This window comes from Chaetodon trifascialis, chromosome 4, assembly GCF_039877785.1.
Source record: "Chaetodon trifascialis isolate fChaTrf1 chromosome 4, fChaTrf1.hap1, whole genome shotgun sequence".
NCBI lineage: Eukaryota > Metazoa > Chordata > Actinopteri > Chaetodontiformes > Chaetodontidae > Chaetodon > Chaetodon trifascialis.
Genome location: NC_092059.1, coordinates 8,205,401 through 8,224,141, shown reverse-complemented (window position 1 = coordinate 8,224,141; position 18,741 = coordinate 8,205,401). Strand labels below are relative to the sequence as shown.

Below are 18,741 nucleotides of genomic sequence, written 5' to 3'. Positions count from 1 at the left end.
TATATTGTTTTTTAATTGGTTTTGCACCTTATATAATCTTTGATTCTATCTTCATGCTTAATTGGTTTACTTTTGTGGCTGTAACAGTATGATCTGCACTGGGATGCTCACCGCTCTGAGCCAGACGCGTGCCAGAGAGTTTAGTGTTCAGTGTCTCTCCTGTGTCAGGCTGACAAATACGAGTGTTGCGAACACTTTACACCTCATTCTGCTTTCCCTCATCGCTGATATTGTTCCCATGGCAACCAAGCAAACAGCTTTTTCTTGAATTATGTGTTGGATCACCGAGGTTTCTGTAATGGCCATTGTAGCTTTCCACTAGGCCTCTTAAAATTGTTTTGCAGCATGTTGACAGTGTTAATGAGGCTGACTTAGACTGACTGAATTGTTACAAGGCAGCAGAGCATTGTGGTGTATTGAATTTATGTTTAGACGACTGACAGTCCTTATCACAGAAAATTTGGGACGCCTGTAAAACTTAAATAAAACAGAATGTGGCCATTTAATGATTTGATTTTTGTAAATATCTGCTTATTCTGAGTTTGATGCGGCAGCATGTTTCAAACCAGTTGCGACAGGAGCAACTCAAGACTGGGAAATATGTGGAACGCTCCAAAAACACCTGTTTGGATCATTCCACAGGTAAACAGGCTCATTGGTGAGAGGTGAGAGGATCGTGAATGGGTGTGAGTCTGGGTTTTGTAGCGAGTTGCTGCAGCTTTTTCATCATGGACAACTTTGACAGCCAGCAGCCCAGTTGTGTCTCTGCGATAACGAGGTCATCCTGACAAATCATTGTTAAGTATTATTAACTGAGCCGTCATGTCACTGACTGTGTGTCAGCCCCACATGAAGGTGTATTACGTGACATTTATCGCATACAGAATACACCTGCTGGGCCGAGCTCACAGCCTCAGTTGAAGGCTACATGTGTCAAAGTGTGTGAGCCTGTTTGATGGCAGCCAACACAATCAGCTGGCCTGCTGCCCGGGCAGCACAGGGCTCATATCGAATTTTCTTTTTTTTTTTTTCTCAGGGGTCTAACATTAGTCTGGAGTTAAAGTGGGAAAAGCTACAGAGCACAATGGATTTGTTTAATTTATCCTAAGGCATGATGATATATAGACCCTGCTGAAAATGCGCTCTCGTAAGACATGCGCCGTCTTTGAAATGGGCTTCACGAGCCATGACCCAGATCAGGCGTCGCCTCCTCCGCAGTCTGCATTTAAAGAATGTGTCATAGCGTTTAGACAAAGCTCTCTTACTCCAAAAGTCCTTCTGATAGCAGGGGACAGATAGGTTTTTCTCTTTAATTCACTTTGTAGGACACTAATGGAGTATCTTTTGTGGTTCACCGCATCCCAAAATCCCTTTTACACTTCTCAGGTGTTTAGTGGCAGTTTAGAAGTAGTTCAGGTTCAGCCCACAGCCTTCAGTCTTCTGAAGATCTGACCCTCATAAGCTGCGTCCATTGAATACAGCCCCTTGTGCAGTTCCTAATCACACCAATCAGAATAGCCTACAACATGATTTTGCGATGAAATCCTGAAATCATATCACTCCACTGGCTTTATTAGGTATTTGAGAGCTTCATCCCAGTCACATTGAGAGCTGCTGCAAAAACCGCACACACACACGCACACACATACAGGCATACTCTCCTCCTGGACCCCGGGGGACATCACCCTATGCAGCGTGGTCCAATAGCGGGACAGGTGGCAGGGCAGGAGGGCCGGTGGTAGGTATCTGGTTGGTCCATCGATCACTGTAAGCCGATGCTTATATGACGTTGTTGTTCTGCTGCGGCGCTCGTCAGCTCAGCGTCTGGCCAGGCAGCCTCTCCTTCCTCTTACCTTTCTCACCATCATCAGTTTCTCTGTCACCCAATTTGTTTGTTGTCGGCCTGTTTTACTGTGTTGTCTCCCCCTTTATTATGGCCCCTGTTCTCTCCTAATATCACTCCGACGCCTCCCCTGCAGCATCCTTGTCCTCAGTGTAACAAACTCTCTCTCTCTCTCTCTCTCTCTCTCTCTCTCTCTCTCTCTCTCTCTCTCTCTCTCTCTCTCTCTCTCTCTCTCTCTCTCTCACTCACTTATCCCTTTAAGTTTTCCCTTTTGTAAGTGCTGTGTCCTCCAGAGCTCTTTGCTCCCTTGGGTGCAGCAGAGCAGTCACCAGGCTGATTATGCTCTATCTTTCAACCTCTGTGCTCTCTTTGTTCCTCTGGACCACACTGGCAGCACCCAGGCTAATCCGCTCTTTGTTCAAGGCTCTCTCATTTACTCAGACCAAAATTGCACATTGCATCACCAGAGACTCCGAGCAATGAGTGAAAACACTCCAAAATTTGACCTCCTTGGCTTGCTTTAGAAATATTTCTGAATACAGTCTTGCCAATTTGAAACTCTAGACATATAACAGAATATTGTAATACACATTTTCTTAGTATTATTTATTAATTCGTGTGCAGCACTCTGCTCACTCCTGATTAGATTAAGTCGATGGAAGTTGCTGAGCCAAGGTTTCCTCCAGATGGCAATTAGCGTGCTGTTTTTTTTATAATTGTTTTAGGAAAAGGTGCGCAAGGTGAAGCAGAGCTCTCTCATCCTCTGTGGTCGATGGCAAATGGGTTTTCCTCACTTACGTCTCTTGGCTGAGTCATGTAGTTCTGTAATTAGCCTCTAGGGAGCAGTGCAACCAAACATGGTCTTCAGGCTCCTCTCTTTGTTGGGCAGAGGCTTTGTAACTCTAAGTGTTCATGGCATGAACAGCGTTTTACCACTGTAGACATGCAGCATCTTTAATTACACATGTAAAAAATAATGTGTAGTTACACTCTAGGTCATAAAAATAGATGCATACATTACTTGGATGGCATTCAGTTAGTGTGTGTGTGTGTGTGTGTGTGTGTGTGTGTGTGTGTGTGTGTGTGTGTGTGTGTGTGTGTGTGAGTGTGAGAGAGAAATACGCTGCTAATTATATGGTTTTTTTACCCTTTGTTTCTGTTGACAGTTGTATAATTTGTAGTAGCCAATTAGTCTGTGCTTCCTCTTAATGTCTGGCTTTGTGAAAAATATCGCATAGGCCCAATTCATGGCATAGAGGAGTACATCAGTGTACAGTAAAGTAACATTATTTAGCAAAAATCATGAATATTTTAGCACAGACAAATAATTTATGTCTTTAGAAGTTGAGTACCACCTATCATAGATGATTAAAGCTTCACTAGCCTGAAAATATGAATTCACAGGCCTTCTTTGCCATCATATATGAGATTGAGTTATGGAGTAATCTTATTATTACAACTCATTTGTATTCCAGTGACTGGTTGCACATTGGCATTATCTGCATTGTGCAGTCCACTCATGGAGGCCGTGCTCTCTCCAGGAGATTCCATTTAAATAAACATTTCACTGATGTCGTCGGTGCCCATCTGCCTCTGGATCTCTGACAGAGAAGCCTGTCAATGCAAATAATTGATATTCTACAACTGTAAATCAGCCGTCAGTCAGGGAAGGCGAGATATATACGATGATCCCACAGACAAGAGTTTTTTTTGTTTGTTTTAAGATGAATTAATCAGAGGCCCAGCAAGCGACCTTAGTCAGTAGTTAGTGAAAATCTTCTTCCTGTATCATCCAGTGAGCTGGTTTCTGATTTGGCTGCTAAATGCTGTTTGTATGCTATACAATAATGTATTGAAATTCCTTCTGTTGTGTTTGACAGCTTAACCAGATGCTGTCTTCTCTGTTTACTGCTACTATAACACTCCCCATTGATCATGCTATTGGCAGTTCTCACTCATGGAGCTCATATGAGTCACTGGAGAGGGACTGGACAGCATGTTTCTATCCCACATCCAATAATTAAGATTCAAAAGCCAGAAATCTCAGAACCTGTTAACAAATTTAATGAGTCACTAGTTCTGACAGGCATCCCCGGGCCCCTACAGATGGCCAAAACGTGCCGAAGGGCCCATAAAACCATGGTACGCTGACTGTATGTCTCTGTATATGCAGGTGCCTGAGCCAGATGGAGGAGGATGGCCTGTGTGTGGATGATCTGTTCAGCCAGTGTATGTTCCAGCAAGATGAGAGAGACATGGTGCTAAACGCCATGCGCGCCGTCCAGCCCGACTACCAGCCCAAGTTCAGCGCGACTGCAAGCCAGTGCACTTCGCCGCTGGTGCAGGACTTCTACACTCAGGTATTACAGGCTGGCTGGTAGCAGTACGTAGCATTGCAATCTTCTCAGTAGAACTGTATCATGCTGAAACAATATTCTGTTATCAAGGTGGTGCTGTCTAAATTTGTAATATTAATACGGAGCTTGACCTTCCGCATGTTTGTCGTTATTGTGATTTAAGGTAATTTTACATTTCTGCATTTGTGTTTGTGTCCTTCCTTTTCTCACCGGGTAAAGTGAGAAAGGGTCTGTTATTTAAGAAAATGGTGATGTCATGTATTTCCATGCATCAGAGTTAAGCAGCATTTTTATCAAAATCTGTCCGTTGGTGGGTTGTTCGCTCATGTTGCTTTCAATCAAATCTGATCAAACCGGGCCAACAGAGTCCACATGAGGGAGATTAGAGTTTCTGACTTAATGAGTAATAACTGAGAATGACAATTTTCCAGACTTAAATCTGGTCTCGGATATTTGTTGTAATTTAAATACCTAGTTGTGAAACAGTACATTGGTATATATATTTGAATATCATCAGCATATTGAAGGAAAAGTTTGAGGATGTGGAATGTATTCAGCAGAGAAGGTAAGATCAAGAAGAGAGCAGACTTCTGCGTCTGCGCGGCTGCCATGACAACCAGTCACGTTAGCCTTAGCATCGGAAACAAGCTAACTCTGCCCAGCTGCTACATCACGGTCGCTTACATACGTACACGCTGCGGAGTGTTACTGTAACAGTCACCATATTAGTTTTATGGTTATTTGTTGTCTTAGCCGTATCTGCTGCTGTTGGCAGCGGCGGTATGGGCAGTTTCTCCTTTGTGATTGGCTGTTGCTCCACCATAGCTTTCACTCACCTCCTGATGCTGCTCACAGAGCTGTTTGACTGAGCGGCAGCCAGCAGCGTGAGCCGAGGGAGCTGGCGGTTCACAGCGTGCGTGAGTAGTGATTGACAGATGTCAGACCCTCCCTCAGATGCTCCTCTGGCTCTGATTGGTTGTTTTGTGTCGGGTGCGGTGGATTCTTGCAAATTGCAGTAGGAGCAGTGGGTGGGACCAATGGAGCTGTTTTTTTCACAGATTACATGTTTCATGTACTGCTGTCTGGGCATAGAGACAGTTTTAGCAAATATGACAAAAAAATTGCTTTTAGACAAGTTACCTATTGCAGCTTTAAGCATTTAGAAATGAATGGACTTTAGCATGCATCATTATATTATAGTATGGGAGTGTTGTCCCAGTAGTAGATTTATGCTTATAATTATACTTACTTACGTTCACAGAACATAAAATGACTATTTGTGTCACTAAAATAAGTGCTGGCTGCTGGACTTCATGCCTCAGTCTTAAATTAAATCCAGTGTGTGTATCTGTGACTGACATGCTGATGTTGGGATGGGAGAACTTTTATTATTTTACTCGAAAAGGATGAGATGTAGAATAAGCATCTTTGCCCTTACATGCACATTTGCACAGAAAGAAAGGATTTTCAGTTTAAAAGCAAAGCTAAACAGTATTATAGTTAAGGAGATGTACCCAGGACCTACACAGGGCTTTATGTTATGGTGATGAGTATAAATGCAGATTAGAGTTATCTTTGTGTGTTTTGAGAGTCAGAGCATCAGAGCGCTGGGGAAGCTGTCAGAGGGCTCCAGCGTGACTACGAAAGATTTGATTGTCACCCCTTCACAGCCAGACAGGCTCTGGCCTATTTATAGTGAGCCAACTCTGCTTTCTAATGGGTGCTCCGCTTTCCTTGCCTCTCCTCCTCTCACCTCTCCTCCCTTTTTCCCACCTCCCTTCCCCTCGTGATTCTCACACGATTCATTAACAGCTTTTGTTCAATCGAAGTATTTATAGCCTCGATCCTCGCACCACAGTCCTCCCAGTCCTCTTCATCTGCAGGACGTATTTTTTCTACTTTATCTAACGGTTGGCCCGTTTGTGTGTGATTGTGACAGTCAGCAGGTCATATATTTTTATCTTAAGAGTGTGTGTGAAACTCTACCACTCGCTGAAAGTGACTGCTCCATTGCTGCTGCCGTTCGATTGCGTTTGCAAGGTTGACCAACTAGTCGGTTGTTTATCTGACTGTGACTTCTTGGCAGGTTGATTTAATGACTGAAAGGCTGTCCAAATAACTGGTCCACCAGATAACAGAGGAGCAGACTGGATGGTCTCTGGAGGATCTTGAATCAGTGTTAGCAGCAGACACACAATCTAATTAGAATATTGTTTGTTGGTGTGAGATGGAATTTTGATTAAGCTGATGCTCGTACAAAATGCAGTCTGATCTAGTTTCAACTTGTCGTCTGTGATTTATGGTATCCTATCATTTGATTTTTATTTGCATGGAAACTGGCCTTTGTGTGCCCCCTTTAATTAAAACATTTAAGTTTGCTTTCCTCTACTAAAAGTAGTTTTTTTTTAAGTTAAGTTTATGCTTTCGAGACGGTCGCGCCTGCTCATTTTTCACTAGCTATCTACTGATTTCACCCCAGTCTGCTGATAATTAGTTGTCTTTTTGCTCATGTGTTGTTTCGAAGTTATAACACTGTACACGAACTGTGTGGTGAGTAGTTTCTGTGGTGGAGTTCCTTAAGATTTGCTCTATCTGCTGTCCTTTTGAGCTAATAATTTCTATGAGCTAATAAATGTTCTTACTGCTGTATAACAAGCACTCGTGCCTCCAACCTTTCTACAGTGTGTACGGATAATATCCTCCGCTCTTATTGCCTTGGCAATGTCGTTATCTCTTTAAACAGTGATTGACTTTTAAAGCCCGTTTTATTTCTTTTAGCAAGAAATCTGGCAGCGTCTGACAAGTGTGTTGCTCAGTTGGTCAGTGCAAGCCACTCTGATCTGGCGGGATGTAAGGAGCAGCGTATTTGGGGGGTCTGTCAGCAAGATGTTTTGATTGTGAGGGGTTGATTTACTAAGCCCACACACAAACACACAGCTATTTCTGATCAATACTGGCTTTAGAAGACCACTTTGAAATTAAGGCCCAGATTCTTGAGAGGTTAATCACAGGGCAGCAGCAGCCCTTGTTGTCACACTGTAGGAAGCATTGGTTATTTCTGTCTCTGTCTGTCTTTATTCCCGTTGTGTGTGTGTGTTTTAGAGGGCAGACCACCGGTACCCCAAACTGGACTTCACTCGGGAGGAGCTGCAGGAGCGTTTCAAACAACAGCTCAACATGGAACAGGCCTGCAACATCACCATCGACTCTGTGGAGGCTGCCAAGCACGTCACTGAAAACATGGTCAAAATGGTAAGCAAACCCACCTGTTGCCTCTCTTTTATCTTACTAGCAATACACAAGACCACTAGAAACCTTAGTTTTATAGTTCTGGGATGCTGAAAATCCACAAATACTTCTAAATATGTGTGTTACAAAATGAGTTGGTGGATAAATAAATGGTGGTTTGGTGCCCAGTCTTAAAAATCTGTGCCAAACAAAAAATCCTAAAATGTACTAGCCGTCCAACACATGGTGTTTTATCCCTTAAACGCAAAGTGCTGCCTCACAATGGAAGAAACAGCCTGTACTGTAAAAGGTGCATATTATCTTGGCAGTGCTGTGGTTTGTTTGGAGTAATTATGCTCATACGTGTAACACAATGTATACGATAATGATGTAGTGACATTTAAAATGCTTTCTCTACCAAAGGATGTCCATTGTCTCCGATGAGTAAAGTTTCTCTGATGTAAACTTTGAAATGATATGCATTTAGGACTGACAGGTTCGAGGGAGAAACATCATATTCCTGCGGTGTGCCTTCTTTCCAACTCTGGCATTTACAGTCCAGCTTGGCTCGTCTGCCTCTGCAGATGGGCTACGTGGGAAGCGAGCAGGCTGAGAGTCCCTGGTGGTCAGGAAGCATTTACAGACAGGCAGGGCAGAATAATAATGTATTGTAATGGTGGCCTCTGAGGAGAATGCAGTCACCTCTCCATCCACAATCCAGACTGTGTCTCTGCCTCAGTCAGAGTAAAACTCTTCAACTGAAGAGTGAACATTTACACACAGAGCATACATTCACTGCAGTACCTCCACAGGCACATGTATGTACATGAGCAGACACGTTACCCATGTACAGATTTGACATTTTCCATTATTCAGTTCGTGTCATGTCAGTCATGAAAACCGAGAAGCACATCTGAAAGCTTTATCATAGTGCACCAAAAGGGAAATGTAGTAAATAATGCTGAAGCAGACGCTTGTTCGGCTGCAGGCTTTCTCCCACGTTCAGAATACATCAGATAGACATATGTTTGTGCAGTATTGGTTTAAATGAAAAAGGAAGTCAACGAATACGGCTGAAAGATAACGAGATCTCTTCCGTCTGGCTGTCATGAAACAGGAAGGTTATTGAGAATTTATGTGTGTTTTCCAAATGATAAGATGACTTCAGTAACAGCGCTGGAAGTCAACCACAACCAATGCAAATGAAATGGCCTCAGTAAAGAGACATGCCAGCATTTAGCCATCTTTAACACTTTATTACACATATTCACTCTCTTGCCAAGAGTTTGATTAGAAGATCAATACCGCTCTCATGTTTCTGAACTGAATATGAAGCTATACCCAGCAGCAGATTAATGTAGCTCAGCATAAAAACTGGACGCAGGGGGAACAGCTGGCCTAACTCTGTCCACATAACTCCTCGCAAACCCACAACTCGTCATTTTTACATTCGCTGCAAGATATAATTTTTGCTTTAAAGCATCTGGAAGACAGATTTTTTTAACCTTTTGCAGTATCCAAGGCTAGCTGCTTCCCCTTTTTTCAGTCGTTGTGCTAAGCTAAGCTAACCGTCTACTGAGCATACAGTATTGTCTCAAAACTGTTTTATTAACGTGGATCTACTAGATTATCATCAGTGAATGATGATTTATCATTAGTAAATCGTATACCTCCCAAATGCAAGGCGTCTCTGTCTTGCCTGTGACCCGGTCGTGTTCCTCAGTGAAGAATAGTCTGTTTTCTCCTCCGTCATCCGCAGCCAAACAAGTCTTACCATCAGCTGTAATGCACACTCATGTTGCACAGTACCTTGTGTCCACTGAGAGGTGGCTCCATCTACTGCCTCATCATTTATGACGGCTTTCCATCCGGTCCTTGCAGTATGTGACAAACAAGGACTGTTGCCGGATTCTTCGTTTTATTCGACACTTTCTTTGAGGGTTTCCTGCTGGCAGCTACCGTCATGAGATTGATGACCTCTATTTGCGTTGGCCTTTCAGAGGGAGCTGCTGGCGGATCAGCGGGCACAGTGGCAGAAGATCCTCCTCCAGGCCCTGAGGGAGAGCAAGATGATCCTGGCTAAGACCAACACCAATGACTACAGGCTTAACCTTTATCCCTATCTCTGTCTGCTGAAGGATAGCGAGTATGTTGACATCATGATACAGGTAATGTGTAGCACCTTACCCAGCCTGCTGCTCAATGACATGCCCAAAGTCTCGGCTTTAACAAAGACTAGTCAGGGTTTGGGTGAAAAAGACACGTAGTGATGTCACTGCTGCTGCGCTCCTTTGTTTTCTCGACACGCCCGCTGCGCAATACGATCCCACCAATCTGAGAAACCACAATATACAAATCAAGCGGCTGACGGTGACAACAGCTGCAAAAGCATCAGGCTTGTTCTTTGGCAGCAAAGGAGAGCGCGCTTTGATCAGACACCTTTGCTTCCAACGCAGACAGACACACAGGATGCTAATTCTGAAAAGACCATTTTCACTTTGATTTCCCCTCTGACTGAAGGATTTCTTTTTCATTAAACTGAATCTGCCAAAAGATTTTTTTTTTTTTTTTTTGCAGAAATGTCATAAATGTTTTCTTCTGTTTGACCTTTTGAAATGTGTCCCGCTCTTCTCCAGAGTGTAGCCAACCTGCCTCCCAGTGGAGAGTCACTGAGGATTTTAGCCAGAGATCTGGGAAACAGGGTCTTTACCAAGTACTCTGTGCGGCAGAAGCACCAGAATCAGACGCTGGAAAAGCTGGCCAGCATTTACTACGCTTACACAGACCTGCTGGCCAAAGACACCAAGGTAGAGAAATAATCATGCTCCACATTCTTCCCATATGTGTGCTTCTTATGTGTATTGTTTTCACAGCTCCTGTTTATCTGCACACTTTGCAGTATGGTACACGACAGTATGAGGCCAACTTGATTGCGTACCTCCTACATAATCATATGTACTGTATTAAAATTGTTTAAAAAAAACACACACAAAATACTTACTTGATGCTATAATAATTAAGAAAATATAATTTTAAGTTGTAGCAGGCTGTGTTCACAGCAGACAAGGGTGCAAACTAAAGGTCAAAGGTGCAGTATAACGGCTCCAGCTACACAGAAAAGAAGAAAACACAATACATGGCTCTCAATTGGAGTCACCAGCGTATTGTATCGAGTCGAACGGTAATTTTTTCTGAATCATCACACATCTCCTGCACTTTAAGAATCTGTGGAGAAATCATGACAAGCCGTCAACCTCAGCAGAGAGTTGTGTGAGATAAATGAGTCAACTAAAACGAGAGACCAATGATTAGCTATTGATAATCGCCACAGATGTTTAAGCAGGTGGAGGACTTTGCGACCGTGTTCGCCACCTCATACCCTTCGTACCCTCACCTCACCTCACCTCACGCGTTCATTATTTTTTAGTGCGGTAGATGACAGCGTTTCCTCAAAGAGGTTTCACGGCCAGTGTTCCACCAGTGTTTTGATGGTTCTGGTACGCTAGGGAAAGAGGCGAGTGTCATCAAGACTATAATAAGCGAGAGCTCATTATACTGCGGCGGCATGGTCAAGTAGAAGTTAGTTAAGGTGTTTGTTTTATGTAAGTTAGTTCACATGCAGCCTTTGTAGTTAAAATGAGGCCTGTTACTGTGTTTTTTGTTGTTATGACACAAAACTCTTGCCTGAGTTTTCACTTTACATATTTACTTTTTCATGCTTCTGAGGCCGCCGTACATGTCACCTCACATCAAGTCTAAACAGTTGTGGCTTTATAGTATTCAACATGTTTCTTGAACTATGAAAACAAATGAAAACGACCCTCTTCCATTCTCCATAGGAGTATGACGTCCTTCCCAGGGAGCAGTGGTGTAAGCTGGAGATGGAGCAGAGTTCAGGACCCGTGCTGCAGGGTGGAGAGACCTCTTGGCCATACATGTTAACTCTGGAGCTGGGCACTTACATGGTGGACATTATGGTCAAGAACCTGAAAATTAATAGTGACATCCTGAACCCGGCTTACGACAGGAAGCTCATCCCCATCCTCTACCACATGTACACCTTCCGCAGCACACGGCAGGTACAGTATGTGTGCCCACTCGGTCTTTTCCAAAGGGATATCAAAGGAGTTAGCTGCCCTGGAGTTGGTAGCGATTATGCTAAAGCGATGGTGCCAAACAGACAGAGCTTTGATAACCTGGTAACAGGATTCCTGAGCATTAGCCCGGACCCAAAAAAGATCCTTTCAGCTGAAATTTATGTGGAGAAATGGTCAAGGATTACACTTAAAGGGATCTCCTGGAAACTAACATTGAGAGAAATATCGAAAAGGATTAAAAATAAGTGAGGAGCTGTTCATTATAAGAACCCTCCATCAGTCAGATCAAGTTTTGACTTTTTTAAAACTGCACAGTCTGGTTGAAAGATTTACAAGGTGCCATTAAGTAGTTGTAAAGTTTAAGTTTTCATTAATAGGAAAGGAACCATAGTGGAGCAGAAACAAAGGAAACACCTGAAAACACTTGACCTTCACTTTGCAGACGAACACTGGCTCTAAAGCCTATTACCTTGTACACTTGTGTTCCCCCTGCTCCAGTGTAAAGCTCCAAAGAGTGTGAATTATAAAACTGTTCCCCCCTTGTGTGAGTTGGCAGGAGGAACAGTGGAGTAAGATGAATAGGTTCCAGGCTAATCCCTTTTTTAGTGTCCCCTTAATTGGCTCGCTGATTTAGTGCCATGGGACCCTGCAGGAGGGTGAGCCCGCTGTGTCAGGGCAGAGAGGCGCAAAGAGAGGAGAAACGTGAACTTTTTTGAACTTTATGGACTTTGACAGCGGGGCATACTGTTGCAGAATTTCGTTCTGGTCTGTATTTTACGTATATATATATCTCTTCCCCCTCTGCTTTCTTTTCTCTTATTCTCCCCCTCCCCTGTCTTTCTCTCTTTGGAGGTTAGCCCATCAGGGGAGCATCCTAATGATTTTACAGCACAGCATGACAGTCTGACTCATGCAAGCAATGCTGAGGTGTTTGATTTTTCTGTCAGGTTACTGTGTGGTTTTTTTTTTTTTTAATCATGTCCTTTATGTCCTGCATGCTGTAAGCATGACACAATAACTGTTAAACATTACAGCCATGACCTGGGAAAAGCTTCATCCTTATTGTGCTAATTTGACTCCTGACCAGAGTTTTACATAATTAAATTAAAGAAAGAAGTTCCAGCAGATAATCTGCAATGTGGACGATCCAGTAGAAGAAGCAACAGTTCAGTCATCGCTTTCAATAAAGTGAAAATGCGATGGAGGAACATTTGTTTTTAAGAGCAACATTTTTTGTGTCTGCTCATTTAAGATTTCTGCTTCCAACTGGACTTCCTGTGTTTCACCCTCCAGATCGGCTTCATCAAGCCCCACCCCATACTGTCCCAGATGCAGCAGGATGCCATGGAGACCAAGCTGACCTTTGACTCCTATGTGATGCCGATGCTGTGCCCTCCTGTACCCTGGACGTCTGTCAAGTTTGGGGCCTACCTGCTGACACCTACCAAGCTGATGCGCACAGTGGATGGAGCCACACAGCATACGGCGTTGTTGGAGAAATGCCAGAACCTCGATGCAGTCTTGGACTCTCTCAACCAGCTTGGGAACTGTGCCTGGAGGATCAACAAACCCTTGTTGGATATTATTATCTCCATCTTCAATGATCGGGGTAGTGATAAGTTAGACATCCCTCCTCCTCTGTCAGAGGCCCCCAAAATACCCCACCTCAACTCCCACGATCCCGCTTACAAGAGGGAGGTGATTAATGCCAAAAAGAAATGCAGTGAGATGCACAGCCTGCGCATGGACGCTCTGTATAAACTCTCCATCGCCAACCACGTGCGGGATGAGATCTTCTGGTTCCCTCACAACATGGACTTCCGGGGACGTACCTACCCCTGTCCTCCGTACTTTAATCACCTAGGAAGTGACGTCACACGGGCTATCCTTGTGTTTGCAGAGGGGAAGCCCCTTGGTCCGAAGGGCCTGGACTGGCTTAAGATCCACTTAGTCAATTTGACAGGACTGAAGAAGAGGAGCTCACTAGAGGGGCGGCTGGAGTACGCCGACAGCATCATGGAAGACATACTGGACTCCGCTGACAACCCTCTCAATGTTTGTCTTTATTGCTTTTTCCTTTTCATTGACAGTTTAGTCCCCCCGTGCATTCATAGTTTCACATAGCAGTTGTTAGAACCACTTATTTTTGAAGTATCCATAATTACATTTTACAAAAACAGCGACTTTTCGATTTCTGAAATATGCAGATTACAGCGTAACCCCTGTCTCTTTCACTGGGGTAACGGCCACTTTAAGCAGTGACAATATCTAAAGGGGAGATGAATATCTGTCAAAACAAAAAGCGAAAATGCTTTTGGGGCATTGTTTATGTACGCAGGATAATGTGCCGTGTGCTTGTGTTTGTCTTTCTCAGGGTAAGAAGTGGTGGATGAATGCTGATGAGCCTTGGCAGGCCCTGGCCTGCTGCATGGAGATAGCCAACGCCGTGAGATCTCCAGATCCAACACAGTTCATCTCTCATTTCCCTGTTCACCAGGTGCCGTAAAACACTTGAAAGAGTTATTTATCTGTGTACAGAGTTGCATTGTGATTTGACTGTCATGTTCAATCTCCGATGTGTTCTTACATAAGACTGCATCAAGCTGCAAACCAAAAATGTCAAATTCATTATTTCTCACTCAGATCAAATAAAGAGGAAACGTATAAAATAATAAGGACTGATTATGTTTAGGTGTAGTTCCACTTTATAGGCTCCTGAAAATAAGGTGTGCCACTCAGTCATGTTTTATAATGCTGTTTCAGAGGGCACATCAAAGTTAACAAGGCGGGACCTCCCCAGCCATCTGTGGCCATTTTACATTATCAGCCATAAACCTGTAGCCCTAATCTTACCAAGCAGACCGCAGCCTCTGCTATCCAGCATTGGGATCTGTCATATAAGCACTCTTCTCTTATACAAACCAAAGCAGTAAATAAATCCTCTAGAATAGCGTCAGTCTTGGGTGTTTATTTACTGCACGATGTGGCCCTGGAAGTGTGCAGCCTTATGTCAGGAAATGAGTGATTTACAGGTTTAAGCACCTTGTTAGTGGCCTTGTTATAATGCAACTTTTGTTACTCTTAGGAATACTCATGTTCGGTAATTTCTTTGAATAGTTAATGTTAATTAGACCAAACAAGTTATTGAAAATTGTGTCAACGAAAGTGCCAATAAAACTGCAGATAATACAAGTGGCAATAATTTTCCTGACTCCGGGCTTTAAGCATAATGAAAAGAATAAGACAAAAGAAAAAAGCGGTGTAATCAAAATGGTTTAACGTATTTAGCATCTCCTCGCGGCTGTATTAAAAGGCTTCAGGGCATTCACTGAGTGCAGCTCTGAACCTGCTCAGGGACCGCACATGAAATTTAGCCTTTTGGCTAAATCTGTCACAGTTACATTAAATTGATGGTAATTAATGTGTGCTATTCCTGATGAAGTAAATAAAGGAGAGGACAGAATCTACACAGCCAGAAGGAGTCAGTTTGTGTGAGAGACTTTGAGTGCAGTTACAGGAACGTTGCCAGCAGCAATGCAATATTTATATTAACATTTACCTGGTGAGCTGACTATGTGCACGTTAGTGGTACCCAGATGCAGTTAATCTCATTTAAACTGCTCAGTCTCTGTCAGCTTCAAGCATTTCATTTTTAACAGGGACAGTGATAAACCCCCGACAAGTGCAATATAAAATTAACCAGTTACTCTTGATTCAGTGTGACCGGGCGAATAATTTATCATCGGTTAATTCTTCTCTTCTGATGCCAAATCCAGTCCAGATGTTTCTTTGAATGATGCAGTTAATTCAAGATGCTCATAGATGGTTTGAGAGTCACTGAGTACAAAATTCACTTTGTGGCTTTGGGCTGTGAGACATTACAACATCTTATTATTGAACCATCAGCCTCAACCAAATCTCTTTTCTCATCCATTGAGCCCATACTTGTGTGTTCAGTTTCTCCCTTGTCTCTGTCTTCTTCGCTGGTCTTTCACTTCCATATTCTTTGAATCATCTGTTCTTTGACTCGTTCAGCCTTTCTCTCCGTCTCATTTCTCTCCTCCTCCACATCACTGCTTTAATCTCTGCTCTCCTCCTCTCCGCCTCTCCTCCAGGACGGCTCCTGCAATGGTCTCCAGCACTACGCTGCTCTAGGCAGAGATGTTATTGGGGCCACGTCAGTCAACCTCATGCCCTGCGAGGTGCCCCAGGATGTGTACAGTGGAGTAGCCCAGCAGGTCAGCACCAGCGAGCTGTTTTTGCTTTGCATTGTTTTGTTCCCTTTGAACTGCACTGGGAGAAAGTGAACTGTGGTAGATTTCAGCAGCGAGGCACGCTGCAGTCGCTCAGCTGTTAATATTCAGATGACTCACTATATCCCACAGTGAGTAACAGACGAGGCGCTGAGGATGCATTTCAAGTTTCTCACTTTAGGTCTTGCATTTAAAAGCGCTTAGTTTCTCATGCCTTGCATCAAAGTGCGGTGAGAGTGAACTGCCTCCCATATCCGAAGACTCAAAGGGCAAGTCTGCACACAGCGCTATCAAAGGACCCAGCCTGCTGTGAACCTGCATATTTTTAACCAGAAACAATTACCTAATTGTGATGTAGTGACATTTTAGTGCAGGAGGAATCAGAGTGTGCTGAGGAAAGAAAGTCTGTCCCAGGTCGAATCCTTCCAGGGGTAGTGACTGCAGCTGCACAATATAATGTGGATGCATCAGTGAGCGGAAAAGTGGAGTACAGTTTGCCGCAGGACACTGTCTCTCTGTTGTATTTTTACCTCTGGGCATTGCAGTTATTGTTAGATAATGCTGTAGATTATGTCAAACGTGCGGCCGACCAGGATGAAAGAAATCTTGTGTCCTTGTAAAGATAAGCTGTTCAGTAAGTAACATTTCCAGCAGTCACATTAGTGGAGACCAACTGAAACTATTTGAGCAGCAAAAAAATTGATTGTCAGCTGTTTTTTAAGTAATTTGAAAAGCAAATGTTGCTTAAAAAATATCACTATGAGAAGCTTTTCTTTGTTTTCTGTGAAAATGATTGGAATATCTGGGTGTTTTGGACTTTCGGTGATGTCGCCTTGGGTTTTAGAAAGCCTATTTTCCGCACTTCTGCCCTGATTATGTGTACTGGGATTCGAGCATAAAGTTTTAGAATATCCTCCACAAGACGTAAACAGAGGCTGTTTGACATTTGCATGCCACCCGTGTTTACCTGCGACATGTGTTTCAGGTGGAGGAGTTCCGAGCGCGGGATGCGAAAAGCGGTCTGAAGATCGCTCAGGTCCTGGAGGGCTTCATCAGCAGGAAGGTGGTCAAGCAGACCGTGATGACTGTGGTATACGGGGTCACACGGTACGGGGGACGCCTCCAGATAGAGAAAAGACTGAAGGAGATTGATGACTTCCCAAAGGTACGGTGGTTTGGAGAAAGGTGGTGGTGGATTGGTGCTTCCCTCACCCTGCATGCTGTTTTATTTTTAGTGTTGTGTCAATGTGGTATGACAGAGTAGCCTTTCAGCTCAGGATCCCCTCTAAATGGGCCTCTCCTCACACCTCAGGCTATACATTCTTACACACACGTTGAGCCCACGCGGACCCGTAATGAAGCACAAGGTCCTCTCTACTGAGGTCTATCCTCCCTGCATATTATAGCTCCAATGTCTCCTGCATGTGCATGAAGGCATTTATCACGCAGTTGACAGTCACTGCATACAATCTCAGCACAAAGGCGTTCTCCGTAACTTTGACCTTGAAATTAAGAGTACAGGTGAGCTGCGTGCACCAAGAGCAGAAGCTTTTAGGTTGTTTTAGTATTATCTTATTGCAGTGAAAGAAGATATTGCATGGTTGTATCAGGGAGGCCAGGAGATAAACAGACATATTTGATATCCTGTGCACAGTCATTATGAATCTATTTTTAGCTCAAAACCGTTTCACTTCGTTTGGGGTCGACATAAATGGTTCTTTGGTGGATACACCAGTTCTGTCAAACGACACCGTGGCAGGAGAATGGAAGCGCTTAATCTTCTTACAGCTCTGTAGTGCTTGTTATCTGTCAAATAGCTATATACTTCCTTACAATAGTTGGAGTTAATCTCATTGTGTGTATAGATGGGATCGGCATGATCCTGCTGTCAGTGTATCTACCATCTCACAGCCAGAGGACTGTGCTAAATGACTTCTGCATAATGTCCCTAATTGTTTAAACAGGGCATAGGGAGGAAGTGTAATTGTGAGTGATTACAAGGGGATGGATGGGGGGATGAGACGGTTCCTCCCGAGGAGGAGATCGTATCACTCTAATAATATGAGAAATATACTGCTTTCATTCAGCGCCAGAGCTTTTATCACTTATATTTGCATTATACATTTAATCCATAATGATAACTAAGTGAAAAAGCAAACTATAGTTTGTTTTAATTGAGAAATGCAGTGGAGCAAAAAAAGTAATCTGTGTGACTGTGTGAAAAAATACACAAGCATAATCATATATTGTATTTCCAGGATCATGTGTGGGATGCATCTCATTACCTGGTGCGCATGGTCTTCAGTGGCTTAAAGGAGATGTTTACAGGGACCAGGGAGATCCAGGTGGGTTCTGCACACCTACATAGAGTCAGATACACAGAATTTTTCTCACTGAATTACAGCCAATACAAACTGTGTCACTCATTGCAAAGCAGGGCTGAACATTCGGTGAATATATTGTTTGTAAATACAGTTAATCCTCTTATCTTTATGTTCGAAGTCCATCATTTTCTTGTCAATCCATCCATCCATTTTCTATACCGCCTATCCCTTTCGGGGTTGCATAGCCTATCCCAGCTTCAACAGGCGAGAGGCGGGGTACACCCTGAACCGGTCGCCAGTCGATTGCAGGGCAACACACAAGACAGACAGACAACCATTCACACTCACACTCACACCTAAGGACAATTTAGAGTCACCAATTAACCTAATGAGCATGTTTTTGGTCTGTGGGAGGAAGCCAGAGTACCCGGAGAAAACCCACGCATGCACGGGAAGAACATGCAAACTTCACACAGAAAGGCCCCGCCCAGGGATCGAACTGGCAACCTTCTGGCTGTGAGGCACGCGCACTACCTGCTTGTCCACCGTGCCGCCTCATTTTCTTGTCATTTTCTAATAATTTCCTGGAAAGCACTACATAATTTGCCACTAATTATGGGGAAAACAGCACAATAAACA

The 18,741-nt window shown here is 43.6% G+C and overlaps 1 protein-coding gene across 2 annotated transcripts in view; it reads left to right on the top strand.

Moving 5' to 3' along the window:
* The window catches only part of polrmt (polymerase (RNA) mitochondrial (DNA directed)), a 45,647-nt gene that overhangs the window by 4,644 nt on the left and 22,262 nt on the right, over positions 1-18,741 (top strand). For both annotated transcript variants that reach the window (XR_011602141.1, XM_070961637.1), the window contains exons 5-14: positions 4,017-4,203; positions 7,303-7,452; positions 9,429-9,596; positions 10,065-10,235; positions 11,268-11,507; positions 12,819-13,580; positions 13,900-14,022; positions 15,641-15,763; positions 16,764-16,943; positions 18,037-18,123. Coding sequence is in view for 1 of the 2 variants with exons in the window: in XM_070961637.1 (XP_070817738.1) it covers positions 4,017-4,203; positions 7,303-7,452; positions 9,429-9,596; positions 10,065-10,235; positions 11,268-11,507; positions 12,819-13,580; positions 13,900-14,022; positions 15,641-15,763; positions 16,764-16,943; positions 18,037-18,123 (2,191 nt within the window). In the remaining variant the exon portion in view is untranslated. The remainder of the gene's footprint in view (positions 1-4,016; positions 4,204-7,302; positions 7,453-9,428; positions 9,597-10,064; positions 10,236-11,267; positions 11,508-12,818; positions 13,581-13,899; positions 14,023-15,640; positions 15,764-16,763; positions 16,944-18,036; positions 18,124-18,741) is intronic.